This window comes from Phlebotomus argentipes, unplaced genomic scaffold (genome assembly GCF_947086385.1).
Source record: "Phlebotomus argentipes unplaced genomic scaffold, Phlebotomus argentipes genome assembly contig_32, whole genome shotgun sequence".
NCBI lineage: Eukaryota > Metazoa > Arthropoda > Insecta > Diptera > Psychodidae > Phlebotomus > Phlebotomus argentipes.
The window spans coordinates 1,300,170-1,318,629 of record NW_026776187.1 but is presented as its reverse complement, the minus strand read 5'-3'; the positions used below and the strand labels follow the sequence as shown (position 1 = coordinate 1,318,629).

General features: G+C 45.5%; 9 protein-coding genes across 10 annotated transcripts; 3 read left to right on the top strand and 6 right to left on the bottom strand.

Annotated features, from left to right (window-relative positions):
• Positions 1 to 15: 15 nt before the first annotated feature.
• On the bottom strand, positions 16 to 779 carry LOC132264187 (N-alpha-acetyltransferase daf-31). Its single transcript, XM_059764296.1, has 2 exons — positions 453 to 779; positions 16 to 390 (listed from the first exon to the last, which is right to left on the bottom strand). Exons 1-2 carry the CDS (start codon positions 735 to 737, stop codon positions 97 to 99), a joined length of 579 nt encoding a protein of 192 aa, XP_059620279.1. The 5' UTR covers positions 738 to 779; the 3' UTR covers positions 16 to 96.
• A 680-nt stretch (positions 780 to 1,459) lies between these two features.
• LOC132264186 (U5 small nuclear ribonucleoprotein TSSC4) lies at positions 1,460 to 2,230 on the bottom strand. The gene is made up of 2 exons (XM_059764295.1): positions 1,902 to 2,230; positions 1,460 to 1,841 (listed from the first exon to the last, which is right to left on the bottom strand). The coding sequence occupies exons 1-2, from the start codon at positions 2,166 to 2,168 to the stop codon at positions 1,488 to 1,490; spliced, it is 621 nt and encodes a 206-aa protein (XP_059620278.1). The 5' UTR covers positions 2,169 to 2,230; the 3' UTR covers positions 1,460 to 1,487.
• A 121-nt stretch (positions 2,231 to 2,351) lies between these two features.
• LOC132264182 (BTB/POZ domain-containing protein 2) lies at positions 2,352 to 8,321 on the bottom strand. Of its 2 annotated transcripts, XM_059764289.1 has the most exons (4): positions 8,253 to 8,321; positions 4,521 to 4,828; positions 3,614 to 4,126; positions 2,352 to 3,550 (listed from the first exon to the last, which is right to left on the bottom strand). In XM_059764289.1, the coding sequence occupies exons 2-4, from the start codon at positions 4,814 to 4,816 to the stop codon at positions 3,244 to 3,246; spliced, it is 1,116 nt and encodes a 371-aa protein (XP_059620272.1). In that variant the 5' UTR covers positions 4,817 to 4,828; positions 8,253 to 8,321; the 3' UTR covers positions 2,352 to 3,243. The 2 variants fall into 2 exon arrangements, with proteins under 2 accessions (XP_059620272.1, XP_059620273.1); XM_059764290.1 differs by lacking the exon at positions 8,253 to 8,321 and having other exon boundaries at positions 4,521 to 5,077.
• Positions 8,322 to 9,138: 817 nt separating this feature from the next.
• LOC132264176 (GPI mannosyltransferase 3-like) lies at positions 9,139 to 10,782 on the top strand. Its single transcript, XM_059764283.1, has one exon. It carries the CDS (start codon positions 9,188 to 9,190, stop codon positions 10,742 to 10,744), a length of 1,557 nt encoding a protein of 518 aa, XP_059620266.1. The 5' UTR covers positions 9,139 to 9,187; the 3' UTR covers positions 10,745 to 10,782.
• Positions 10,763 to 12,675, bottom strand: LOC132264174 (RNA exonuclease 5-like). The gene is made up of 2 exons (XM_059764280.1): positions 12,622 to 12,675; positions 10,763 to 12,555 (listed from the first exon to the last, which is right to left on the bottom strand). Exon 2 carries the CDS (start codon positions 12,515 to 12,517, stop codon positions 10,814 to 10,816), a length of 1,704 nt encoding a protein of 567 aa, XP_059620263.1. The 5' UTR covers positions 12,518 to 12,555; positions 12,622 to 12,675; the 3' UTR covers positions 10,763 to 10,813.
• A 79-nt stretch (positions 12,676 to 12,754) lies between these two features.
• Positions 12,755 to 14,950, bottom strand: LOC132264171 (uncharacterized). Its single transcript, XM_059764277.1, has 2 exons — positions 14,727 to 14,950; positions 12,755 to 14,672 (listed from the first exon to the last, which is right to left on the bottom strand). Exon 2 carries the CDS (start codon positions 14,665 to 14,667, stop codon positions 12,787 to 12,789), a length of 1,881 nt encoding a protein of 626 aa, XP_059620260.1. The 5' UTR covers positions 14,668 to 14,672; positions 14,727 to 14,950; the 3' UTR covers positions 12,755 to 12,786.
• LOC132264183 (RNA 3'-terminal phosphate cyclase) lies at positions 14,944 to 16,345 on the top strand. Its single transcript, XM_059764291.1, has one exon. The coding sequence runs from the start codon at positions 15,189 to 15,191 to the stop codon at positions 16,248 to 16,250; it is 1,062 nt and encodes a 353-aa protein (XP_059620274.1). The 5' UTR covers positions 14,944 to 15,188; the 3' UTR covers positions 16,251 to 16,345.
• A 7-nt stretch (positions 16,346 to 16,352) lies between these two features.
• LOC132264232 (RING finger protein narya-like) lies at positions 16,353 to 17,199 on the bottom strand. The gene is made up of 3 exons (XM_059764347.1): positions 16,960 to 17,199; positions 16,550 to 16,883; positions 16,353 to 16,486 (listed from the first exon to the last, which is right to left on the bottom strand). The coding sequence occupies exons 1-3, from the start codon at positions 17,044 to 17,046 to the stop codon at positions 16,353 to 16,355; spliced, it is 555 nt and encodes a 184-aa protein (XP_059620330.1). The 5' UTR covers positions 17,047 to 17,199.
• Positions 17,200 to 17,207: 8 nt separating this feature from the next.
• On the top strand, positions 17,208 to 18,377 carry LOC132264361 (proteasome subunit beta type-4). The gene is made up of 3 exons (XM_059764543.1): positions 17,208 to 17,458; positions 17,594 to 17,800; positions 17,866 to 18,377. The coding sequence occupies exons 1-3, from the start codon at positions 17,313 to 17,315 to the stop codon at positions 18,311 to 18,313; spliced, it is 801 nt and encodes a 266-aa protein (XP_059620526.1). The 5' UTR covers positions 17,208 to 17,312; the 3' UTR covers positions 18,314 to 18,377.
• The last annotated feature ends 83 nt before the right edge of the window (positions 18,378 to 18,460 follow it).

Here is an 18,460-nt window from a genome sequence, read left to right as displayed (position 1 = left end):
TTGCTGGCAAAAGTGTGACATCTCATTGAGTTTTATTGCCCTTCCCAAACACGGAAATGAGTCGTCGTTTGCGTGAACCTAATTGCCTGTGTCGCCTCAGCAGCAGTGCCCATCGTGGTGATGATGATCGGACGATGAGTGATTCCCACTGACCACTTCAGCCTTCGCGTTGCGCTCGCCGCCCTTGTCTGGACTGATCTGCTTGCAGAACTCGGACAGATCGCGGCGCATGGAGTAGGCATCCTCACCGTCGGCGTAGTACTTTGGCTCTATCTCCAGTATCTTGAAGCCCAGTGAGTTTGTGTAGAGATTGAGGGCGGCTCTGTTGCTCTTGCGCACGTGGAGAGACACGTACTGGGCGTCAAAGCACTCCACCATGGCCTTCGATGCCTGTCCGTGGGAATAAATGCATTAGAGACTGTTATCGAGCTATTTCTCGCGATCCACCTCACCTGGTTCATGAGCTTCTGCGCCAGTCCTAGTCGGCGGTAGGATCTCTTCACTGCCAGCGATGTGATATGTCCGTGCTTGCTCTCCTCCCCCGGATCCGGCTCCTCCATCTTGGCCAGCACGTAGCCCACGATGTTCCCTTTGTCATCCTCTGCCACGTAGCTCAGCTGGGGCCACGTGAGACCGTGATAAAAGTAGTACTTCATCTGATAATTCTCCGGCAGACACAGCAAATTGCAGTGCTGCATATTCATGAGATCCTCAGGCTTTGCACACCGAATATTCATCCTGCCCAGCGTCTTTCTAATCCTTCCGGAGGCGCTTTGTCTTTGTTCGTCCCTTCGTCTCACCGTTTGTGGGTGAATCTCTCGCACCCAGGATTTCACGCACGAGCTTGAAGCGTGACAAGAAGAGTTTCCACACCAAGTACCAGCCTGAAAGTATAGACAAAGAGACGTGATAAGACTGTCCAGAGCGTCAAAACACTGGCATTTACCAACGAGGACCACGAGAATCACTACCCCGAGAAAGGTAACAAACGAGAGAGCAGTGACAAAGTATTTCTGTACATCCATTTGGGAGATCTTCTATCGGAATGAAACGTATTCCGAGCAGTCCATTGAATTGCACGTTATCACAAGCGCAAAGCAACGATCAAAACAAAGCCGATATAAAAGTAGAAATAACAATATTTTGCAAGAGTTTTCCTCTTTTTGCTTTGTGTACAAAAAAAAGTCTCACGTCAGTCTGACATTTCCAGGGCTGCTCGCTGAGGTTATGTCGTGTAAAATGCCTTGTACACCTACAATTTCACTTCTAATAAATATTTCCCTTCAGGGAAACATTTCTTATCACTTTGCTCACCTGATGTGCAAAGTATTCACGTTAAGAACGCTCAATTGCCGGCGAATCCCTTGAAAAGTCACGCTCTTCTGTCGAATCGACCCACTTTCCGACAAAAGCCAAAGGCCTATTCACTTTCGAACTTCTCGCCAGGCATGCTCTCTCAAAATCACAGATATTGCAAGCTATATTTATTACTCGTCCTCTTCTTCTAACAAATGATCCAGCTTCATTTCCTTCTCTCGCTGTGAGGACCTCGACGGTGTCTTCTTCTTCTCTCGCTTTGTCGGCTGTCCGATGACATATTCCGGCATGACGACCTTTGAGGCGCGGAAAGTTGCGGTGTCTTCACTCTTTTCGGCCACCTTCTTCAACTTGGCGGACTTCTTGAAAACAATCTTCTCAGGCCCTTCCTTGTCCTCTTGGGATTCCTCATCTCTCCTGCGCTGCTCGCACTCGGCCAGGAATGCGAAAGCTGCTGCTGTGTTGGTGCGCTCGGATGTGTCCACATCGTCTAGGGAGTATTTCGTCCATTTGTCAGGGTGCACCTGCGCAAGAAAGGGAAAATCTTAGGGTTCGCCTTGCTCTTTGTTCCACTAACGATTTACCTGATAGTCAGGACGCTGGCGGGGCCGCAAGCACTGTGAAATGGGCGCCTCGGGACGCTTGAAAATGCTCTCACGGCCACGGAATTTCATCACTTGCTTAGACTCATTCCTCCTGTCCACCTTTGGACGCTCCAGCGAAAGTCTGCTCCTCTCGTGAGAATCACTCTGCTCGAGACTCGTCCCTTTTATCGCCCTCTCAGCTGTGTTTAAGGAGTCGAAGAGTGCCTTCCGACGATCCTCAAAATGAGATCCTCCAGGATTTTCCATGTTTTGTGCAGCTTTGTTTACAAAACTAACTGACAGCTCTGTGCCTGTGTTTCTCCCGTGAGAATGTAGGGGCGCTGAAGGCAATTACGAGAAATACGAAAACAGCTGATTTAAAAGGCCCGCGCTCTCGAATGAATTAAATACCCGCGTGTTTATTTTCTGTTTCTTAAAACATTGATCGTGTTTGCACTTTTCTCTGATGCTTTTATTTTATAATTAAACAATAAACAGACGGTAAAATGATAACATCTGATAAGCCTTTCTCTATCAAGTGTCTCTCCAAATATACATTTAGCAATAAATCTAATAGAAAGTCCATTAAACATAGATTTTTCTCTCTGAGATTGTAAACAGTCATAAATCCTTCATCTTTCCTTTTAAATATTCCTATCATTAACATTCAATATTTCTCTATCTTATCAACACACTGATATACAATTTTTCTCATAGAAATCTCCTCACAATATCCATCTCTTCGGTCCTTTCCAAATAATTTTACTAGAACATCTAAAATCTCATGCTAATTTGAGCGATATTCGCAAGAAGTACAACGAGTATATTTTTCTCTTTCACTATCTCACATTGTTTGGAATAAAAATCACATACTTAGAAATTAAATTATGGCAAAACGTTAACAAATTTCTTCTAAAATCTTTCGCTGTCTTTTCTCCAAAATATATAAGTTTTTTTTTCTGTGTGGAAATTAAAAATTGGTAACAAATTTTCCCATTTTTAACGACTGGGCAGATGTCATGAAGGCTAGAAGAATAATTTATAACATTGATTTTGTATCTCTGTTCCTCTGTGCAGTGTCACTATCCTTAAATGCCTTGTTCAGTGGCCTAGCAATTGTAGAAAATCTAATACTATTTTGCTGCTTCTTCTGGCTACAGTACGAGTTTGTCATGTTGGAATTATACAAGACAACATCTCTAGCACTGGTAGTTTGCGGTCATTGCGAATTTAGATGTGAAAGTGGATGAAATGGGCGTGGTTTTTGAGTGGGCGTGCCTTGGCGTATAAAAGAGTCCTACTCTACGTCGCAATGACCTTAAGTACCTGCTGGAGGTGGAATTCAGTCGAAACAGCAGACGATGATGGACAAACAGTCCATTGCACACGACCTGTTGCCTTCCTTGGAGTGCTTCCTCATCTTCCTGGAGTAGTTCTTCGGGTTGGAGCGTTCACTCAGTTGAATAGGCATTGAGGGTCGTTTCGTGCGACTCCTCTTGAAGCTGTCTATCATCTTGAGCTGATCCGATGTGATGCTAGAGTTTCGACGGTTCTTCATCACATCAATCACGAGATTCTTCTCATTCTCGTCCAACAGTTCGACTCTGCTGAACACAATGTCGAACGATTTGGTGGGCATTGTGAGATACCTGCAAGAGGATGAAATATCAATTGCATTTCTCTTCCTGGGTGTGTGAAGTGATTCTTCTCACCTCGGAGCGTAGCAAAGAGCGCCCAAGACTTTTCGTCGATTCTCATCCGTGAGCTCGAGATGCCGCTCCTGACACGCCAACCGACTCCACTCCTCCAGGACTTTTATCACGTTCACCTCTGATCCGATCTGCAGCGTGTCTCGCGTGAGGATGAGCACCAATTGACTGTAGGTCAGCGTGAGAATCTCCGGAGAGCTGACGACTTCCTTCGCGTAAGTGTCTATGAACTGCAGGCAATTCTCCAGCAGGGCGCTGATGTACTCGTCCGTGCACTCGAACTCCCTCCTGGGCCTCCGGCAGCATCCCTGGCTCTTGAACGGCGGCACTTTAGTGCCGTTGCAGTGCGAGTGCATCAGCGTGAAGATCTCAATCACATTCTCCAGCGTCAGATGGTCGTCCAGGTATTTTATGCACTGCTCCTTCAGCTCCTGGCAATCATACTGCGCGGCCACTTGGAAGATTTGCTGACACTCGCTCACGTCGCGGATCCTAATGAATTTTCTCTCGATAAACCTGTGCAAAATTATGACATTTCTGATCATTTTCCTGGCTTGAATTTTAAAAGTAATTAGAATAAAATATGGCCTAAAAGCACGGGTTATACAAAATTCATATCAAACGGTCAGTCAATTCAAAATACAGAGTTGAAGCCAAACATTACTTTTATCATTTCTTTAACCTCCTATCATTTAATATTAAAGAACAGAAAAGAACTTGATGGAATTTTGAAGGACTCTTCCGCATATTTAAATTCCTTTTTGTACCCTTTGTTGCTTACATTTTCTTTTCAAAATCACCATAATATATGAATTAATTATGTAAATTACAATATAATGAGTAATCCTGTTGTTGAATAGTTCAATCGTCTGAACAAGAAAGCAATCTCAGTGCGTGGCAATATTCTTACCCAATTAATTCCGCGAAGATCTCGATTTTGTCGTACTTGAGGATGACCTTCTTGCCATTGGGAAATCCGTTGACGATGTCCGCGAGTTTCGTGCCACTCTCGAGGATCGCCTTCCTGTCCGCCACGATGTCCCGGTTGCCTTCCACGGGATTGTGCACTAGGAAGCACACCGTCGCGTCCGGAGGGCACAAGTTGAAGGCCTCCTCGAGCGACGGCGCCGAAGGAGTGGCCATGTAGAGGGGCTTGTGAACTGTCTGGCCCTGCTCATTGACGACCGTCTCGAATGGCACCACCATCTTGCGCGGAAGCTTTCCGGGGATGACAAAAATGCGAGTGTGCTTACTTTACTTTTTATCAAAGATTTTGAGAGTCAGTTTTTTTTCCTAATAAAGAGTTCTGCGCCCACTCAGAATCACACTGAATCACACGCGAGAGCGCAGCTATTGAAACGTGAGACCGTCGAGAGCGACAAACATTTGTACAACACCAAACATTCTGTGTTGCAATTCCACCAAGTGCGATCAACTTGATCAAACACAGCCAGACGGATGCATTTTCTGATGATCCTGCACAATTTTCCAAATGCTCTCGCCAAACGACAATTCTCTAGCGAGCGAATTTGTATCTCAGACTGACGCGAATTTGTGAAAATCGTCGCGATCACCTCAAGTGTGCCAATTCGCGATACGGCGACAGCACGCTGAGTCGCCGAGATATCAGTGAATTGATAAAAATGTAAACATATCGCGCATGTTATCGAGGCACTCGTCTTTAGGCGAACAGAGTGTCACCGTGCGATTTTCCATTGATAGCAATTTAGAGGACATGCGAACAGGAATGAGTCGCGCTCTCCCTGAAGCCTTCAAATTAGCCCAGGCTATAAATAGCAATAATGTCTGAATGATTCCACGTGATCTACTAACGCGTTATCTCCTTCTCTGGTGGTTTTTGTGTGCCATTGATAAATAAAAGTGAGGCCGAGATTTGACTACAAAGAACACCAACCGCAAGTTCTGATCCACTATTGTTAAAGGTGCTGCTGCTGAATTTATTGCCAAGAAATGCAACTGAGCACTGAGTTGAGTATTGTGTACATAAGAGCTTAAGATTTATTAGAAAATTATTGTTATTTAATGGGTGCTAAATTGTGTTTGTTGAAAAGATAATTTTCTATAACTAAACATTGTTTAAACACTGTATTTTAGTTCAGATAATAAAATTCTCTATCAGAAGTTCTAACAATTAAATACAAAAATTGACGAAAATTGATTATTGAGACAGAACGAAAATGCTTATCGCTATTCATTCTGCATCTTCGCATGAGTCACGCATTGTGGAAAAGATTGAGAAGACACAGACTAGCCACTGACTTCAATCGTATAGATGTAATTAAATAGGGGAAATCCTTATCAAAGTGCAAATGTTTGATAATGAATCCATCGACTTTTATTGGAATACGCAAACTCCGTCTTAGATTAGGCTGTTTTCTTTACGGCTCAGAGTCAGTAACATAATGTAATTGTTTGACTGAGGATTTTGTAATAATGACTCCGCTATAAAACTACCATGTCAAGACTTTGCATAGAAATCTATTGCTCTGATCGCTACGATGGTTGATTTGTTGTAGGAAATAGGCATGAAATCAATCATCTTTGTGAGATGTCTTGTTTTATAAGCCACAAAGAATCGTGAGCTTTTCCGTGAAGCTTAAGAGATTATCGCTATCAGTTTAATTGATACACTGAACTGTTAATGAGTGCGATAGGGAATATTTGGTGATAATTGTGAAATTGAAATTATATTCCAAACATCAATTAATTAGCCTTACACTGTAACGGCGCCGTAAGTGGGAAGAAATATTGACTGCTTATGTCTGATAAGACGCATCGTATTCCAAGAAGTCTAAAGAAAGATTTTAATGCGCGTTGGGTGGAAAAATCGCGATATGGCTCTAAATTGTGCAAAAACCACACGACAAAAAGACTCTCGACATTATTCTTCACCAAAAAATGTATCACTGTTGTGCAAATTCAAGTGATTAATACCGTGCTAATGAGGAAATAATTGAGTGAAGAAAAGATTTTCACGCATTGATTGCTTTTCTTCACGGCGCCTCGAATGCGTATGATTTTTGGAATAATTAAGTGAATTATAGCGAGGCGAAGCTGATCAAGTGTGACTCCGGGCACACGATCAGTGCAAAACATCTGACATTAAATTAGTATGCAAAAATAGAAAAGAAGCAATATTTTTGCCAGTCTCTCTCTCTCTCTCTATCTTTGACCCGCTCTCTGATCTTCTTTGCACTCGTCAATATATTGAAGACGGGAAGGAAAGGCTCGTAAATGCGAAAGAGTCACACAAATCAAGAGACAAAGCATTGGGGAAAATGTGATGCAATGCGGGTCGATTAATTTCATATATTCTCTAAATTCACTTAATCTGTCCATCTAATTGACCAAATTAGAACATTGTGTGAACCGTTCTGTTGCAAATGCTACGCTTTGACTGCCACCGTGTGATTCAGACATCATTGAACTTGAGGTAAATTACTACAATATCAAGTTCAATATCGATCACCAATGAGTGCTCATTGGCAGGAAACTTAGAAAACTTCAATGGCTAGGAAAAGAAACTATCAGTGATTTTTCACGCCTTGCTGTAAATTGTTTTTCTTTCTTCCGCGAATCACAATGAATCGGTAGCATTCAAATGAACTGTCCGCGCCTTTTTCATTAATTTCGCAGTAATGTTTTAAGATCGCTTTCGGGATTTGAGTCAAATCAGCCAGATATACAAAATGGGAAAATATTTAGGATAAAACAAATATTTGCAAATTTATCTACACATCGTTATCTCTACCGAAATACAATATATGGACAATATGGACAAAACATATAGCAAGTGTTTATTTGTTGTGCAATTGATACAAACAATGCTCTTATGTTGTGAATATAGGGGAAAGTGCAAAAACTATTGCATGAAATCCTTAAGTTCATTCATAATTATAGTTATTCATTATTTAGCAAGGTATTGAGTCAATATTTTAGCAAATAATATGAAAATGTTCCATTTTTTCTAAATTCAATTCATGTTTTTGGAAAAACTTCCTAACATGATAAAAAGTGAATTGATAAGGATTTCTGTTCAAACTAGGACCGCCCAGTGAATTTTCTCTGTATGAGAAAGAGGCGCAAAATGCGCACAAAATTGAGAAATAGTCTATAAATAAAAGACTTGGGCAAAACAGAGTGAGACACTTGTCGAATATTTCTTCCTTTTGTCATTTCACATCAAGTTTCACAGTGAAAATCACGAGAAGAATTTCCAGTCAGCCTGAGAAAATTGCGAAAGGTTTCACGGGATAAATTTAGACATTACTCAATGACTCCGACGAGCGACAGAGAAAGAGAGAGCGTCAGCGAAGGAATTCTATTTCGTGCCTTGGCAAGTGGTTCCACTGCACTTTTCCACACTATTTTATCGCGAAATGTTCCCTTAATTCTATCATCAGCACTTGATGGAATTATTGGCCATTCCGCCCATTTGTCATCTAATAAATGATGATAGGGCGAATGTTATTTTATTTGTGGGAACAATAAATTGGTCCAATCTAATCTCTTTCTACCATATTTGCCAAGAAAATCCCTCGAATTTCAGGGCAACACGGTCAATATGTAGAGTTTGTGATAAGAAAATTCCACAAAACTGTGCATTTGGGGGTCTTTTTACCTTATTTTCCACTGACAAGAAAACTCACAACTTCTTTGTTGAGGCAACAGGGAGGAAACACTGAATGGAAAATCCACTCACCTGATTGCCGAAACACTGTTTATCCCTATCACTCTTCACTCCTGCTCATGCGCCACTCGTGACACTTTTCCCTTATTTTTCCGACACTCGGAGAGAGATTTTTCCACAACACACAAGCACGAAGAATTGGGTCACGCTGGGAAACGATGAGAGAGAAATGCGATGCTCCCTTTGCGGCAAGAAGACACTGACTACCAACCACTCGATCGACCGTTTGCTCTTTATGTGCCAGAATCTACGTACATATAGCCGCCATGCTGAACAGGATAAGTGACTCACTCCGAACCAGCTTCTTGAAGCACCAGCGGCGCGCGCACAACACTCTCGTGCAGTGATAATTTGGTGCAATTCGCGGATTTTCTGAATTAGCCAACGGCGTGAAATGATAAGCTTAACACTTTCCAATACAAAAGAGATCAAGGAAGACATTGAAGACAAACATTTAGAGCTTAAATTACATATTCTTATACGATTATTATTAAAAAGTATTGAGTTTTTTTTATTGAAAAATTTGATTTAGAATAAAAAAAATATCTTTATTTAATTTGCTTGATTTATAAAAATGTCTTCAAAGATTAGTTTAATAAGACTTCAAATTAAGAAGTCTTTTGAAATATTAGGATATTTTCAATCACTAAAGTATCCTATCACTATAAAGATACATCGACCGCTTCCTGTTACATAATCGATGGCAATACTGCACGCATTGAACGACTTCATAACGGCATGCGCGGCTGTATAACAGAATGTGTGTATAATACCGCGCTGCGTGGAGTCGCGTGCATTTGTTGTGATTTCTCCGGCAAGGAGCTTCTTCTGTTAGTTCTTTCCTGTTTTGCCACTTCCTGGCAACCATGAAGGGCGTGTGGGTATTCTTCCTTCTGCTGACACTGCGCCTCTCGTCTGTGCTGCTCGTGAAGACTTCCTACGTGCCGGATGAGTACTGGCAGAGCCTGGAAGTTGCGCACAGGCTGGTTTATGGTTACGGATACTTGACGTGGGAGTGGACGCAGGGCATCCGGAGCTACATGCAGCCCCTACTGATTGCGGTATTATACAAAGTACTGGATCTCTTCCATGTGGAGTGCGTCTTCGCCCTGACGCTCCTGCCGCGAGTGCTACAAGCCCTCCTGAGCGCTTACGCAGATTGGCGGTTCTACAATTGGTGTCAGGGATCTAAATGGTCTCTGTTTGTCATCACCACATCCTGGTTCTGGTTCTACACTGGCTCCCGAACGATCATCAACACTGTCGAGGCGTCGCTGACCACAATTGCGCTCAGCTTCTTTCCCTGGCGCGGCGAAAGCGCTCTATATCTGTGGCTCGTCGGTCTGCTCGCCTTCATCAGACCCACATCGGCTGTGCCTTGGATTCCTCTGTGTCTGCACCATCTGCGACACTCCCGAATCCCCGTGATGCGTCTCTTGGTGACGCAATATCTTCCCGTGGGACTGATTATGGGTGCTCTGACCACGGCAGTTGACTCTGTGTGCCACGGATCGCTTGTCTTCACGCCGCTGCGCTTCTTCAAGCTCAACGTGTGGCAGAACATTGGCAGTTTCTACGGAAGCCAGCCCTGGCATTGGTATTTATCTACGGGATTGCCTGCCGTGCTGGGCATTGCAACAATTCCATTCATCCTGGCCATTGTGGACAGTCTGAAGAAAGTCTCAATCGGCGATTCCAGGCGCCTGATCCTAGTCATCTCCATTGGCACAACGCTGGTGGTCTTCAGTGCGCTGCCGCACAAGGAATTCCGCTTCATCCTGCCTATTCTGCCCATGTGCCTCTATTTAAGCGCTGATCACTTGAGTCACTGGAGTCACAAGGCCAGCAATCGCACTCTCTGGGCCGCAGCACTGACTCTACTCGTGGGCAGCGCTCTTCCGGCTGCGTATTTGGGACAGTATCATCAGCGAGGCACCGTTGAAGTGATGCCGGTGCTGGCGAAGATCGCAAGAGAGCATAAAACAGCCAACTTCCTTTTCTTGATGCCTTGCCACTCGACGCCTCTGTACAGTCACATCCACGCCAATGTGACGCTGCGTTTCCTCACCTGCGAACCCAATCTCACCGATGATCCTGGCTATGAGGAGGAAGCCGAGGCTTTTTATCGCAATCCCAGCGCCTGGCTGGACGCCAATGTTCCCGCGTATCCGCCCAGCGAAACGCCTTCTCACGTTGTTCTCTTCGACTCGCTAAAGCCCAAGATTCTGGAATTCTTGGGCAAGTATCGCGAGACGCACTCATTCTTCCATGCACATGTGCTCCTCTCTGATCGAGTGGGCAAGTATGTTCTTGTTTATGAGAGAAGGGATCAGAAGACTGAAAAACCTCACAAAGAAACACACAAGAAGGCCAAGAAAGAGCTTCCTGTTGAGGATTTGGAAGCGCGGAATAGTGAATTATAATAATAGTACAAGAAAAGAATTAAAAGCACAATTTTTAGATAGAAATTTCATGATTTTATCAAATCTTTTCTATTCTACTTTTGATATAATTTCCTGCTTATCTACAAAATCCACCTTGCGAAACTCCACGAGTGACAAACCACTCCGGGACTCTCTCGATCCGGTGAAGATCACCACAACGAGTCCATGAACGGCAACTGAGCTCCAGATTTGATGGATCCACTGGTCAACTTTCGCGAGTGTGGCTTTTGCCTGATCTTCAGCCAGCTTCTCGCTCTCAATGGCGAGATGAGTGACGCTGAGCGTGGCTTCTGGAAGAGACGCACAAGTCTTCGTCACAGCTGATTTGTTGCTCTTCTTCACGCTGATGGAGATTTTGTCCGATTCTCTCAATCTCAGAGGGAAGAACTTCTCATAGTCTTGAGAAGTGCCTAGAGAGGCGATGATATTGATTCTTGCCTCTGGTTTCTGAGTCATCAGATGACCGAGGAGATTTCCCGTGATAGTTTTCTCTTGGGCAGCTTCAGAGAGTCCTCCCAAAGAATCCACATCATAGCCTTTGTCCAGGAGTTTCTCCAGCAAGTGATCACCGAACTGGAGGCCTCCGGAGAGCTTCTTCTTCACCAGCTTCATACTCGCGATGCTGTCTTCAATGGAGTCGTGGCCCAGAGGATTGCTTTGAATGGTTTCGTCCAGGAACATTTTGGTCAATTCCTGCAATTTGCTGCTTTTCCTGTCCTCCCTGACGTTGTAGATGATGCTCGTGTCGATCACATAGGGATGGATCATGCGCAGAGCCTTCAGATCAGCATTCAAACTGTGTCCCACGAGAATAGCGTCCGCCGGCAGGAGATTCTTCAGGTCCTCCTGAACGTCTTTCAATGTTTTCGTGGCATTCTCGATGATTTGCGCAGTAACGCCCGAAAACTGTGTCTTGTAGTCAATCACTGGACGCTGCGGACGCACGAATGTCTCATAAATACTCTCACAAGCCTCGTTAACCACTGAAACCCTCACGACTTCGGTGAAACCGAAGGAAGTCATCACCATTTCGCAATCCATGGCGAACATTGGACTCTGCGACGTTACAGGCGCGTAGACATCCTTCGTGAACACGTAATTCCAGGTCGCGGATGAGGTTCCGGGAATTTGAGGAATTGGGAAGTTCGAGTCGATCATCTGCAGAGGCGACAAGAGCAGTTTTAACCGGGAAAACTTGTCCTCAACCGTTCTGTTGTGATTTATCTCGATTCTCTCTTCCTCCACTAGAAAATTCTCCACTTCCAGGGCTTTCTCGAGGCTTCCGTGTTTCTTTACAAGCTCATCTCGTTGAACCTCTTTGATTGGTATCTCTGTGAGCTCCTGAAGAGTCTGCCCTTTGCGATACAGCGGCATTACTGTGTCCAGTCTCGTGAGGAAAATCTCCTTGCAGCAACCGAAAGAGTCGAAATGAGTGATAAAGTGATTGAGAGTCAATCCATCCAGAATCACGAGAGCTGTCTGTGGGATTTTCCCGATTTTCTCGAGGTGACACCATCGAGGAACACCGTCTGGAGATTGGTTTCCCAGCAGAGAACTCGCCAGAAGGTGGCGAATGTCAGGCAGAACGATGGATTTCCTCTCCTTGGCGCTCACAGTCAACAGACAGGACTCTCCAATGTCCTTGACCTTCACTTTGGGTGCCTTCTTCTTCTCCCTCTTGCGCATCTCTTTAGCCCTCTTCAGAGCTATTGAAGATGCGCTCTTCCCTCCATCATAACTGCGTTTTCCCATGATTTTTGGATAATATGGATCCCCAGGAGTCAGATTTTCTGCAATAACCGAGAATTTGTGTATTATTTCCCTCAAAAATGCAGAATTATTGAGCGTTTCCTTACCACAAATTCACGCACGTGTTCGATGTAAACAATGAACTGTCAAAGACCCGACTGAACAGTCCCTCGAGATCCCACACGCGTACCAACACTTGTAGTATATCAATCAGACTTCAATTTCAACGGATTTTTTTCTTTATTGAGTTACAATTTGTGGGCCGAATTTCATCACTTGGAGCTTCTGGAGTGCTTCTTCACCTCCACCAGCGCCACTCCGCTTGAGGAGAGTGGAGATCCTCCCATCAGAACCAGCATGAGTCCATTCACGGCCATTGCATTCCAAATTTTGCTAATCCACTGATCCACGCGCGTCAGCGTGGCCTCTATCTTCTCATCCGCCAGACCACTTGGGTCGATCTTCACGTGCGTGAGCGCAAAGGCGACATCCATGAGGCCTGAGCACGTTTTGCTCACAGCCGCTTTGTTGCTCTTCTTCATGAAGCATGAAATTTTGCCGCTCTGCTCTTCAGCTTCAAGAATTCGCCTCGTGGTCACGTACTTCTCGTAGTCCGCCTTCGTGGCGGCTGATGAGACAATGAGCGCCGGGAGATTCTTGCGTGGCTTCTCGATGGCTTTCTTCAGCACTTTGCCTTCAATGTCCGCTAGGAGTTCATCGAAGGTTTCATCTTGGCGCTTCTTGGACTTCTTCTGCAGCGCCACATCGCCGAAATTGATGCCCTTGGACAGTTTCAGCTTTGTCAGCTTCAGTGTGGCTATGCTGTCCTCCACAGAGTCGTGACCCTGAGGATTCTTCTGGATTGTCTCGCCGAGGAATTCCCTGGCCAACACTTGTAGCTTGCTCTTGAACTTCTTGTCGCCCGAGAGATTGTAGATGACACTCGTGTCGATTACATAGGGATGCATCAGTCCCATGGCGTTCAGGTCCATGTTTAGGCTCTGGCCAACGAGAATCGCGTCCGCCGGTAGCAATTCTCGAATCTCCTGTTGCACTTCCTGCACAGTTTTCGTTACGCCCTTCATGAGATCCGCCGTGATGCCCGAGTAGGGCGTGAGGTAGTCTATGATGGGATTTGGCGGCTTCACCAGCGTTTCATAGACAGTCTTGTACTCCTCATCGACGATTGACACACGCGTCAATTCACTCAGACCGAGCGTTGTGCGGCACATCTCGCAATCCAGGCCGAACATGGGACTCCGAGCGGTGACCTCCTTGTACGTGTCCTTCGTGAGGATGTAATCCCCACACTTGGTGGCCAGCTCGCCTCTCAGAGGAAGCGGATATCCCTCGTCCACCATCTGCAGAGGCGACAGAAGGAGTTTTGTCCGCGAAAAGACGTCTTCTGGCGGCAATTTTGTGCTCCCGCACTCCTCCTCACTCGTCTTTTCGATGGGGAAAATTGACTTCAGCATAATGACTGGTTCCTGCATCATTTCCAGGGCGACATTGAGACTTCCGTACTGCTTGACAAGCAGCTCTCGCTGACTCATGGTCAGTGGCACCGAGGCAAATTCCTCAAGGATGTGTCCCTCCTGATAAGGCGGCATCACAGTTTCCAGTTTCGTCTTGAAGAACTTATTGGCTTCGCTAAAGAGACTTTCATACGCAGAAAAGTGGTACAGATAAATGCCCTCAATCACAAGAACCACCGAATGCGTGATTTGCTGCGCCTTCTCAAGCTGACACCACCGCCAGGGCGTCCGTGGAGAGTCCTTTCCGAACACTGCCTGCAGCAGGAGGTGCTGGATATCCTCCAGGAAGATTGGAGTTCTGTCACAAGCTCTCACATCCAAAGACGCCACTTCTCCGGCATTTTTCAACCTGATCTTTGGGATACTTTTAAGCTGCTTTTTCCTCTCCTCAATAGCCTTCTTCAGCTCTGTGTACTCATCCTTGGAGAACGACACCTTTCCCTTCTCATGCTTCTCATTGAGCTTCTCTTCGATCTTTTGACGCTTGACATCGGGCTCCGGAACATTGGCGAAGCTAGAAGATGCTTCATCCCTCACATTGAGCTCTGCAATTGCTGCCAACGCTGCCATTTTCTTCATCTTCTTCTCTAGACGGATTTCCTGCTTTGTCGGTGACATTTTCTCTGCAAAATGAGTGCAATTAGTGGTGTTTTCCAATAGTTTTAAAAGAAACAAACCATTTTTGAGCCAATGCCAAAACACACTGAATTTCTACCAATACTGCTATAATTTCTCAATTATACAGTAGAACTACGGCCAAAGATCAATATTCAGTGATTTTTAAACAATCTTCCTTGGATTTATTGGCAAAAATCGTGAAAATTGTGAAACAAGAATTACGAACCACGACAAAAAATAATAATAAATGTGAAGTTAGCAGTAATTCCCCCTGACGGAAATTTCCCGAACTAAACGTAGAGTTGCATCCCAAAATCTCGCATAAACAGAAATTGTGGAATGCTGCTCCTTTGTGCTATATGAATAAGTTTTGTAATTTCACCATTATTGGTAATCATACAACGAATGAGCTCTTCAATAAAATTATTTTAGTGTGTATATGAAATACTGACAATTGAACGCCGTCTGTCATTGTCACTGTATCGCGCGCGTGTTTTCCTGTTCTCCAAAAATCTCAGAAAATGCTTGAAATCGACGGGAGTGTGCTGGAAGGCGGCGGTCAGATCCTCAGGATCGCCGTGGCACTGAGTTGCCTGTGTCGCATCCCCATCAAAGTGGTGAAAATCCGAGCGGGACGGTCAAAACCCGGCCTGGCGGCGCAACACTTGCAGTGCATTGAGATTTGTCGCTCCCTATGCAAGGGGCGCGTCTATGGGGCGTCAATTGGATCCACGGAAGTGGAGTTCCATCCGCAATCCATCATTGGCGGCCGTCACAGCGCTGATACGAAGACGGCGGGAAGCATAGCTCTGCTCGTGCAGGCGTCGCTGCCGGTGGCGTTGTTCAGCTCGTCGCCTGTAGAGCTGAGCCTCCGTGGGGGCACCAATGCAGAGATGGCTCCACAGATAGACTATGTGACGGAGGTGGTGAGGCCCAACTTTGAGAAATTTGGCGCCTCCTTTGAGTACGAGCTGCTGAGAAGAGGATATTTTCCCCGGGGCGGAGGTCATTGCGTCTTCAGCGTGCGTCCGGTGGAGAAGCTGAAGCCCGTGATCAATGTGGAGCTGGGTCACGTGTCCAAGGCGTACGGATGGAGTTTCGTGGCTGGCACGCTTCCGCTGCAGCTGGCCGAGCAGATGGCCGACGGGGCGCGGAGGGCGATGGTGAAGATCAATCTGGAAGTGGAGGAGTACAAGGAATCCGCCTCCATGGCGCCGGACAACTGTTCGGGCGTGGTTCTGTGCTGTCAGACATCGACAGGATGTCTCTTGGGTGGCTCAGCGCTGGGCAACAGGAAGGAGGAGCCGGCAGAGACTGGTCGACGGGCTGCGCGCGAGGTCAAAGAGGCGCTGAATCTCGGCGTTTGCGTGGATCAGCACATGCAGGACCAGATAATCATCCTGATGGCTCTGGCGGACGGCGAGAGCCGCGTCCGGACGGGGCCGATCACTCTCCACACCCGCACGGCCATCCATGTGGCGGAACTCATGACAAAGGCCATTTTCACGCTCATCCCTGAAGGCGACACCACGATCATTCAGTGTCAGGGAATCGGGCTGAAGAATTCGCACTCTCTCATGTAATTCAGAATTTAAAATTGTATTTCATATTTCATCAGTAATTTGTTTCATCATAGATGTAAGTAAATTCAGTGAATATAATTCAAAGTGAGTAAAGACAGCAATTTAAAGATTATCAAGTGAAAAGCTGAGGGTGGAGTTCTTGGACGGGTTGGGAGAGTCTCTGAAGAAGGACGAATCCGTTCCAGTCCTTCTGTCGGTTGTATTCATGTCGCTTGAGAACTGCGATCCAGAAAACCCTGAAAGAAAAGAATTCTGCATTAAACCCTGCTTTGGAACAAGAACTTTTCCGGCCAACTCACCAGATAGAGATGTTCCCGGAGTGCGATAGGAGGATCGAGCCTTGTCCTGCGCCTGGAGTTTCGCCACAATCTTGCGAAGCCTGTCGTACTCCCTCTTCTTCTCCATGATACTCTTGCGCAGTCTGTGGTGCTGCTCCATAATTTTCTTAGCATATCCATTGCTGATGGCTCTCTGATCCTCCTGGAACTTGATCACCTTCTGGAGCTCCTCCAGTTCTTTCAGGGGATCTTGAAAATACTTGCGCATATGTTCCGGCATGTTCTTATTCAGCTCAATTGAGCGACACTGGCTATGGCAAACCGCACAGCGACCGTTGCTCGCCAGGACGCACGCCTATTTAAGATTTCACAGGATTTTCTTAGTTCTCCGTTCCCGTGCAAGATGCAAAATCATGGACAGATTCACTCACCTTACAAACCACGCGACGGCATTGGGTGATGAAAAGGTTTGGATCCTCCTGTCCAGTGCGGAAGCACACATTGCAGAAAGGAATCATTTTCCTCACAAATTTACCAACTTAATTGCAACCTCGAATGAATTATTCCCATGAAATTACACTTCCAAAGTCTACTTAGCAGTAAATTCACGATCGCTTTTCTGCGCGGTCGTCCGAAAAATTCGAATGAACTGGGAGCGCCTCTGGCGGAAATTGCTAAAGTTACAGAACATCTTTTCGGAAAATCTCAGTGGATTTGTTTTGCTCTGCATTTTCTGCAAAATTTGTGATTTCTGAGTGTTTGCATAGGTGAAAAGTGTGTAGAAATGTCGGCTTTCAGCAACTACGCCATGCCTCTCTGGAGCAATGGTCCTGCTCCTGGGCAATTCTACAATTTCCCTGGTGGATCTTCAGTGCAGAATCGTGACATGCAATTTGGCTTCAAAGGGACTTTTGGCTCGCAAAGGACATCGTAAGTAGTGAAAATTCATTTGGACAACTTATCTGACTGCTTTTTTAGAATTTCCATACGTAAAATACCCGAGAAATGGTGTTTTTAGAGGTTTCTTCCTACCTAACCTCAAACTGCTGTATCATTCTCTTGCAGGCAGCCAATCACCACCGGAACCTCTGTTGTGGGGCTCAAATTCAAGGATGGTGTGGTCATCTCTGCCGATACTCTCGTCTCCTACGGCTCCCTAGCTCGCTACACGTCAATGGACAGGGTCTTCAAGGTGAACGACTACACAATTATCGGAGCAGGAGGAGATTTCGCTGACTTCCAGTTCCTGAAGCAACACATCGATCAGAAAGTGTAGGCAGAACCCTTAAAATCCCTGTCCGGGAATCAATTTTAACAGTTTATCTGCCTCTTTGCAGGGTTGATGACATCGCGTTTGGCGATAATTACCACATGAAGCCGAAATCCCTGTACAATTGGCTGATGAGAGTGCTGTACAACAAGAGGAGCCGCTTTGATCCTCTCTGGCTGGACATTGTGGTTGGTGGAATGCAGGATGGAGAGCCTTTCCTGGGTCACATCAACCTTCGAGGTCGTGCTTATGAGAACAACGCCATAGCTACTGGATATGGCCAGCACTTGGCCATTCCGCTGCTCAGGGAATACACGGAGAATCCTCAGGTCGTCCTGGACAAGGATCAGGCATTGAGTCTCACGAAGAAGGTCATGGAGGTGCTCTACTACCGCGACTGCAGGGGTTTCAACAAGTACACGCAGGCCGTCGCGACGGCAGAGGGTGTGAAAGTGGAGGGACCGATCGATGTGGACCAGAACTGGAATCTAGCACACATGATCAAGGGATTCTAAGGCATAACTATTCATTTTCTACGCTTAAATGATTAAGAATGATAAATAAAGAGTTTTTTCAACAGGTTGTCATTTTTTTCTTTTATGATCACACAAAAATTCGTAATTAAGAACATAAAACATTGTTTTTCATCGAGTTTACATACA